The sequence below is a fragment of the Mytilus galloprovincialis genome, chromosome 12 (genome assembly GCF_965363235.1).
Source record: "Mytilus galloprovincialis chromosome 12, xbMytGall1.hap1.1, whole genome shotgun sequence".
Classification (NCBI taxonomy): Eukaryota; Metazoa; Mollusca; class Bivalvia; order Mytilida; family Mytilidae; genus Mytilus; species Mytilus galloprovincialis.
The window spans coordinates 72,445,306-72,454,818 of NC_134849.1; the positions used below are offsets into that span (position 1 = coordinate 72,445,306).

Here is a 9,513-nt window from a genome sequence, read left to right on the forward strand (position 1 = left end):
TACATGTAATGTAATGATTACTTTAGTTAAAAATTGATGTAATGCCTCCATTACAGTACATTACTTTTCATTACAAATTGGTAAAATAGATAAAATTGAAGAATATTGTATAATAAAAATAAAATATTAACAAAAACAAAAGAAAGTATGGAATAAAGTTTTTGTCACAGTTAATTACTGTATTAAATAAGGTAAGAAATATAAAATGGTAAACAATATCAAGTCTTTGATCTTGGTTTCTGATATTTGTTTAATATGATATGGGAATATTTTGGTGTTAGGTGGTCTTTGAAAAATCTTATAAAAAAAATTATCAAACAAACTATATAGATCAATGAAAAAAATATGAAGATGAAAATTTCATAATTCTATACACACCTTACATTTATTTCAATGAAATATTGAATATATCAAACAACATTTTTAAACCAAACTGTGTGTTGTTATTTCACCTAATTTAATATCACAATGTTTTTATTGCAATCAAATCTTCTCAACTTATGTTTGTCCTCACAGAACCCTTAGGCATTTCACAAGATAATCCTTTAATGACACATTTATTATATCCCCTTGAAATCCTTAGTGATGTCTTAATGATTAAGTGATCAATGTTAGAAACAAAATTATATGATAATTTATTTATTTTTTACCACCACCTAAGAAACTTAAAAGTGACTTTTTCAGTTTCATGCCTCCTACTACTCAATCAAAGGGTATAGACACAGGTAAGGTGCAGTACATGATGTTGACATCTACTTGTCTGAGCCATGTGAAGAAATTTCAATCAATGCACTGGAATAATGGAAGTCAAATTCAGTGTGCCTTTCTTCTTTGGTTAATACAGCTATCAAGTATTTAGCCATTTCCCACACATAAGCTCCTGTAGAAAGGCTTTTAAGGAGGCTTGAGGGTATAAAAATTTCAGAAAAAGTTAAACATTTGTTTTTCATTACAAATTTTATTTATTACCTTTTGTAGTTGTTACTTTATCATATGGTACAAAAAACATTCAAAACAATTAATTCGTGTTGGCTTCAGATGACTTTTAAAATGTAAACATCATTGAAAAAGTTCCAAATTATCTCCCTTTGGTGGAAAAATGCCATTTTTTTACTTTAAAATGGAAATATCTCTTTTAACTCATCGGTGACCTATATTTTTTAATATAATTTCGATATATGCTGTACTTAAACTAAATTATTGTAAAATTTGAGCGATTTCTGTAATAAATTTCTTTTTTTATTTCGATATTACATTTATTTCACCTATTAGTTCAACAGAACAAAAACACTTTTACAAAGATGTATGCTTCTTTCGAAGGCAGATTGTGAGCGCAAATGAACGGTGACCCCATTTTTTTATCTTATGTTTCTATTAACTATAAGATAAAGTTCATTTATAGAAAAATATAGAGAAATCCTATATAAATGATTTAGACCCGCGAACCCCCTTAAGTATTGCCGGAAAGGTGTACAGAACTGATCGCTGTTCTCTTAATGGCATCACATTTAAACCACTTATGATGATAAAGTGCAATGGACATATTAAGTATTTGAAGTCTATGTCCCTAACACTGTACACATATGTACATATACCTCTGTTTTTGAAATGCTTTTTGTTTTTATATTGAAAAAGTAATGTGTAATGTAATGCATTACACAGGCAAAGTAATTGTAATGTAATGCATTACATGTGAGAAAAAATGTAATTGTAATTGTAATGGAAGAATCACAAAGTAATTGTAATGTAATGCATTACATTGCAATGTAATGGCCCCAGGCCTGGGTAGGATTATCAATGAGACAACTCTCCACAAGAGACCAAATGACACAGAAGTTAACATCAACAGATCGCCCATACCGCACAGCTGTAAAAGGACCCAAAAACGTCAAATATAAAGCTAAACAGCAAAACTGACAGCCAAATATATGTACAAAATAATGAATGAAAAACAAATAAGATACAAGTCAATTGGTATTTTTGCCACATTTTTTGGGGGCATTTTCGTCTTTGAAAGGGCAATAAAAATTTGCACTGTTGACCTTCATTGTAAGTGTTTTACAGCTTTGTGTCACACATGAGAAAAACATGATCCAATTTATATATTTACTTTTACAAATTGTGTCTTGGATTGAAAGTTGCCTCATTGGCACTCAAATCACATCTTTTTATATCTATTTATAAAACTTATATCTATTTATAAAACTTAAATCTATTTATAGGTAATGGGAGGACAAGGAAGTGATATGTTTGAATATTTCAAAATCTTGATCCTTCAAGGTTTGGTCACGTCAAGGAAACATATGGATAAACTAATCTCAATTGTAGAGATTATGCAATCAGGTTAGTGGAATTTTTTCCATTGAAATGGTTAGAAAGTATGAGAGTTTCCAATTTCCTTTTTATGAACACCTGAAGTCAATCTGGGAGTACTTGATGGCAATGCGTCATAGGACATTGTGGCATGAGGATATTTCAAAGAAATGTGCATGGTTTTTTCAAGAAAATATATTAGTTTGAAGATAGTGTACATCTTTACATGTGTACATTTTGTTTTTTTTTCCTGAATGTGAAATTTACATATTAAAGTTTGATTTTGAAAAGAATGAAAAAAGAATGGGGGAAATGCTTTATTAGTTTGTTTCTTTTTTTCTGCCGAATACTTAAACAGTTAGAACTATTCTATTCTTTTAACAGTCATATCAGTATATAACCAATTGTTGTCTTTGATTATGTAGGGGGGAGGGGGATACATTTTAAAATTAATATGAGTGTCAAATTTGAATAGAATGAAAAGAGAACAAAAGCTTTATGAGTTATTTTGAAGAAGTATTAAGTCTATTTATTTCTGCCTTATACTAACGTTAGAACTGTTCTTTTGACAGGTTCAGAACTGCCATGTTTCAGTAAAGGTGTCAGCACGGTACAAGCTCTGAAGTTACGATTCCACATGAACATGACAGAAGAACAGCTCCAGTTATTGGTGGAGAATTTGGTCGAGCAGAGTCTCAATTCCTTAACCACAAAAATATATGACAGTTTTCAATATATAACCAATGGCATTCTGTGATTTTTTTTCTGCGGAAGAATGTCAACATTTATTGGAAATTACATTACAATTGTTTACGTTGACTTTGAGCGTAAAGGAGAGGTGTACTTCAAAAATCATATGATGTCTGCATAAAAGAATTGAGAGATATGTGGAAAGGTTTTAACTCTTATGTCTTTCAAATTTTATGAATATTCATGAGGATTGTATGGTCATTAAATGGCATTAGTTTAATTTATCTTCAAAACTACACACTGTTCTATGATAGGGGAATTATGGATAACAAACAGCTCTGCTATATTTTAATATGATTATCCCAGAGGGAGCCTGTATTCCCGTTGTAGTCATTGGTTGCTGTTTCAGAATCTAATGCATTCTGGGTAATATTTTCAAAAGTGTGCACTGAAACGTTTTGATTGGAATGTCATAAACCAATAAACCAAGTGACGTTATTTTCATTATGGGGTACGAACAATAAAATTACCCATGATTCTTTAGATTCTGAAACGGCCAATTGGTTTTCCTATATTGTTTTAGTTTAAATGACCGTTTGTTTTCAGTTTAAAATTTTTGCACATTTTTTCATTTGGGATTTAGAACTTTGCAGCACAGGTTTTATTTATTGTTGAAGGCCATACTGTGAACTGTAGTTTTTTAGTTGTCTCATTTGCAATCATTAACATCTCTGTATTTGTCATATAAATTTGAAATGATTTGGAAGGAGTCTGTGTATGCAAGAACCAAGTAAATATTTGTTGATCTAAAAACCATTTGAAACAATTGACTCATCAATGACATCATAATTATATTTAGCCTGAATTTTTGGATCCTAAAACTATTATTTCAGTTTTGTATTATTTCATTTTTTTGTTAAAGAATATAAATTTTCATTTATTATTTAGTTAAAAATATGGTCCAACTAAGGCCTAATTGTACCCTGTCCTTTTTTGTTGTGCATATGCATTTTGATGTCTTTCATAATTTAATGAATGTATTTTGTAAATATATTCTCTCCCTTTTATTTGTATTGAATTTTATTGTGTATTGTATGTCATCTATTATTCATTGAACATTTGGACTGTAATTTACAACTATTGCAGCTCCATATTTTTTTCTTAAATATTACTCTTAATTTTCTTTGATTTAAATGCAGCCCTAGTCAATGATTAGATATAGAAATATTTTATTTTGACAAATGAAGTGTACATGTATTTAATTTTTACACAAATTAGTCAATATAATAGCAGAAAAAAGTAGTGATCTTTGTTATATGAGAACCTGTACTTAGTTGCTGTTTTGTTCTGAGGGACGGTTAATTTTAAGTGTTAGGTTTAAGGATGCTCGCTTGTCAAGTTTTTGAATTTTTGTCAGATTTTCAGAATCCTCTGGTTTTATCCATTTAAATGCCTTAAAAATTTTGACCATTGACCCCCTTTTTTCTTATTATAAATCTTTTACATGTATATTAATAAGCCATCTGTAAAAGTCTTATAAAATTTTAATTATTTTTTAATAGGTTTTTAGAACTTAAACTTATCAATGATAAAGCTATGAAAAGTTCAGAAAGAACAATTAAGGATGTACTTAGGTGAGGTTAGGCGAAAATTAATATGTCAAGAATTTTAAATTGAGACTATAATTTGGTGAGCATTTGTTAAGGATAAAAATAAACTAAAAATATTTATAGGTCATGTACCTCCTTTTCGAGATATTTGAGATTTAAAATATAGCGGGAAAAGGCTGACTCAGACTTTTACCTTATCTTTGCATCGGTATTATTTGGGTCTCATAACAAAAAACAAAAATTGTTAAATGACCTTTCATGAGCTATTAAGTATCATAGGAAAAAATAAATGGGTGTTATGGGGCAGAATTTTTTACCTTGTATTGTATGGAAAAATACCAAGATGTCCGAATATTTGACAGGAATTTAAAAACCTCACCTAAGTACATTCTTAAAAAAGGAGTTAAGGAGAAAAATAGTATTGCTAAGTCTGGTATGGGTTCTTTGAAAGTGGAGGAGGATGAAGGGGGCCTTTGGCTAAGTCTGGTATGGGTTCTTTGAAAGTGGAGGATGAAGGGGGCCTTTGGCTAAGTCTGGTATGGGTTCTTTGAAAGTGGAGGATGAAGGGGGCCTTTGGCTAACACACTTGGCTTTCTATATTGTTATATAGCTGGGTGTCTTGCTTTTGGATGTACACTATATAAGAAAATTTAAAAGTCATCTGACAACAAGCTTCTAGTATAAATTTCTTCATTTTTTTGTCTTTGCCTGTAAAAAGCTTTGATGATAATATTTGTATTTTGAATATTCTTGTATGTTTTGTAAATTAAAAATTTGTAAAAATTGTTCACTTTATAAAAGTTGTAAACTTTCTATTAATACTGTATGTTTATTTCCCCAAACTTGTACCCATAATTTGACTCTAAAATTATCATTTAAGAACTGATTTTTTTTAGCACTGGAGTACACATCTAGGGTTCTTAGCTAAGTGTTTTGTGGTCTGTATTTTCAGCTTTTTAATTTTGGTCATGGTGTTTTCTGTCTTTTTTTAACTTACTAATTTTGTTTGCCCCCTTGCTTTTTCCTTACATGTTCTTTTTCATATTGCTAATTACTAATTTCCTGAATTTACCTGTTCAGATGCTTATGGAAATTTGCCAAACTTTTTCAAACCAAAAGTTATACAAAAACTTATGGATGTACTTAGGTGAGGTTTGGGAATTCGTGTCAAATGTTCGGACTCCTTGGGTTTTTCCATACAATATTAATGCAAGGTAAAATATTTTGCCCCATAACACCCATTTATTTTTTCATATAAGTCTTAATAGCTCATGAAAGGTCATTTACCAAAATTTTAGAAGATTCTTAATTTTATTTATTTTGTTTCGAGACCCAAATAATACCAATGCAAATATAAGGTAAAAGTCTGAGTCAGTCTTTTCCCGCCATATTTTGAATCTCAAATATCTTGAAAAGGAGGTTCATGACCTATATTTTTTTTTTTAGCTTATTTGTATCCTTAACGAATGCTTTACCAGCTTATAGTATCAATTTCAAATTCTTAATTCATTAATTTTTACCTAACCTCACCTAAGTACATCCTTAAGTTAGTAAATTTTAGTATTATATTGTAGAAATGTACTAAGACTCAAGTCATAATTCATTGAGGGAACAGTCCATATTGTTTAAATTTAGTTGTCGTAGTAGATATTAAAGATTTAAATAAAAATTTACAACAAAACCTATGTGAAATTATCAGATCTCCTTAAACAAAACAGCTTAGATAATTCAAATGATTCAATATTTTAATTCAAAAACTAACTTGCTTTACAAAATATAATTAATTCACTTGTAACTGAAAGATGTCATATTAATCAGGGGCGGATCCAGCCATTTTAAAAAGGGGGTTCACAACCCAGGACAAAGGGGCGTTCCAAAAACATTTCCCCATTTAAATGCATTGATCGTCCAAAAAAAGGGGGTTTCAAGCCCTGGACCCCCCCCCCTGGATCCGCCACTGTTAATTTTCATAATCCTTGTAAAACTTTCTTATAGGATTTAATTGTAGTGCCATGTAGCGGTTGTATTGGGCATGTTTTCAAGGTGTATTGACAAAAAGATATATTTTTAAAGAGAAACAATTATTTTTTAATTTCATTTTGTCTGCATGTTAGTGAATATGTTTACGATTTTATGTGTATTAATATGTTATTTGAGTTTCAATCAATGCAATTTATTATTATATCAATGCAACAGTAGGGTATTTTATCATTATCATCACAACAGTGGTTTAGTTCAATATTCAAGCAATCTGTAGTATTGTTTTGTCTTATAATCCAAATTAGGTCTTGATGGGGATTTCAAAATAGAGAATAATGGGCTGAAAATATATAGATTATTGAAAAGTGGGTATAAAATATAAAAAACAAAGAAGAAATCGCAAAAAAATGAAAAGGGGAAAAAAATACCATGAAAAATTAAAGAATAGAGAAAATTGACATAACAAAATGTCAAATTGGAGAATACAGCCTCCTCATATTTAGACTTTGACATCATTAGTATTGAACCCTCCTACAGCCCCTCATATTTAGACTTTGACATCATGAGTATTGAACCCCCCTACAGCCCCTCATATTTAGACTATGACATCATGAGTATTGAACCCTCCTACAGCCCCTCATATTTAGACTTTGACATCATGAGTATTGACATCTGTTGTGATGAGTCAGTGTATACCAATGCAATGGATTTCAGCTGCCATTATTATAACTGATTTATTTGAGTGTGTTTTACAATAATAAAACATAAGCTTTGTGTAGAATGTAATTATTTATCACCTTTTGTTTTAAAAATAGGTAACAAACTAGTCAACTGGTATCAACCACCCCGTGTGTTACCTGTCCTTCAATTTGATTGGCTAATGAAATAAAATCATCATAGATACTAGGATTGAAATTTTATATTATCATTACTCTTTCAACAAAGGGGAAAAAGATTTTACGGTCTACTGAGCAAACTTAACGTTATTGTTCTATGTACACACTCAAATATATCGACTATAAATTTTTGTTGTATATAAATATTTTATCATGTTTTTTTGTCATTTCAGAAATCAGCATTGTACTAACTTCTATCAAAACAAATTGTTTAACAAATTTAAGGAGGTAGACCTTAGTTAAGGGAAATAACTCTTAAAATTGTCAGTATGTTTATGTCAACCATTTTCATAAGTATATTCTAAGAATCTAGGTTACATAGATTATTTCCAATCTGTTTCAGGTAAATGCTTATAACATATTGATGAAACTTGACTTAAACAAACGCATTACTGATTTAAAGAGTTATCTCCCTGAAATAAGGTCTACACCTTTAAGTTACTGTTGTAAAGATGTGTAAAATTAATTACATAAAATTGTTCATATGATTATTATGTAAACTCTACATAGAAAAGTTAAATCAGAACATTTTTGTTTTAAAGATTTTTTCTAAATGATAAAAAAAATATCCATTAAGTATCAGTATTTTCAATTAATGTCACAAATAAAGAAGGGATTGCCAGTCTTTCCAAAAAAATCAAAGTTCAAAAGTACACACATGTAGATTCAGTCAAAATTATCATTTGTGTTTGTGTTAAGTCAATCACTTTGGCAATTGCTTTTGATTTGTATTGATAACACTCCTATTTACAACCACATATAGAAATTATTTGAGAGATATTAAGTATGAATTACCAATGCACTCTTAAATTCACTGTGTCAGTGTGAAAAATAACCCATAAAAGTGATTTTTATTAAAAAGCACCTTGTGTGTCATGTGTAAATGGAAGGTTTGAAAAGATTCTTTCATTCACACAGAGTAATGCAAGTTTTTACAAGGGGTCAATCCTCCTAATTATTTGCCACTTGCCATTAAGCAACCAACAATAAATTAATAACCAATTATTATTACATAGGTTGCAATAAATTACATTGATTTCCCAGTTAAATAAAAACCGATAATTTCACATGTGAAATAAACGTGGTTATTTCACTCTCTGACGTCATACAACAATAGGCGTTGTCAAGACGTCGATAACGTCGGATCAAAACAAATTGTAAATGCGTAGGAAAAACATATAGTCCCTTACATTTTCTACATTAATTTCATAAAAAAAAGCCATTTGACAATGTAATAAAAAGTATAACTAATAGCCGTATTTGAATATCAAAAATAAGACAACTTGTGACCTAACGCCGCTATGGATTAAACTCGTGCTGCGCACTCGTTTAATCCATGCGTCGTTCGGTCACGCGTTGTCTTATTTTTTCATATTCAAATACGGCGATTAGTTATACTATAATTCCAAATTATCTCCCTTTCCACCAGTTTCCTCCCCTGCTTTCCATTAACCTTTATGCACTCTCACCAAACTGTCTTCATATTTCTGAGTCCTTCTACTGTTTCTTTCTCTTAACTTTCTATACAAGAATACTGACAATACTTAAATTGGTATACCCATTTAATTTTAATAAAATTCACCAAATGTTTTGCAGACACCAAAATATTCCAAAATACAACAAAGCTTTGATTTTTTTTTTGAAAGACTGGTACCCCATTGTAAAATAAACCAGGTCACAAGGTCAGTAGTGTGTAGAGGTCACATGGTAAGTAGTTTGTAGAGGTCACATGGTCCATAATCATTCCATGTCACATGTATATGTCATTTTATTGAATGCTCAAAAACGAACAAATTAAATCATATGAAAAAAGTATGTCTTTGTGTTTTTGTTCACTTATGACTAAAGAAGATTTGATTAAAAATGCAATTTAAAACTGGGATTGTCCTAGATAGTTTTGTATTTGAATATTCGGTTAGTGCATAGATATAAGAAGATGTGGTATGAGTGCCAATGAGACAACTCTCCATCCAAGTCACAATTTGTAAACTAAACTAGTATAGGTCAAAGTACAGCCTTCAGCA

The 9,513-nt window shown here is 30.1% G+C and overlaps 1 protein-coding gene across 1 annotated transcript in view; it reads left to right on the forward strand.

The window, feature by feature from the left end:
- LOC143054755 (phosphatidylinositol 4-kinase beta-like) overlaps positions 1-7,260 on the forward strand; it is a 28,767-nt gene extending 21,507 nt beyond the window's left edge. The window contains exons 14-15 of the mRNA XM_076227796.1: positions 2,223-2,343; positions 2,886-7,260. Of these exons, the coding sequence (XP_076083911.1) occupies positions 2,223-2,343; positions 2,886-3,070 (306 nt within the window). The 3' untranslated portion in view covers positions 3,071-7,260. The remainder of the gene's footprint in view (positions 1-2,222; positions 2,344-2,885) is intronic.
- The last annotated feature ends 2,253 nt before the right edge of the window (positions 7,261-9,513 follow it).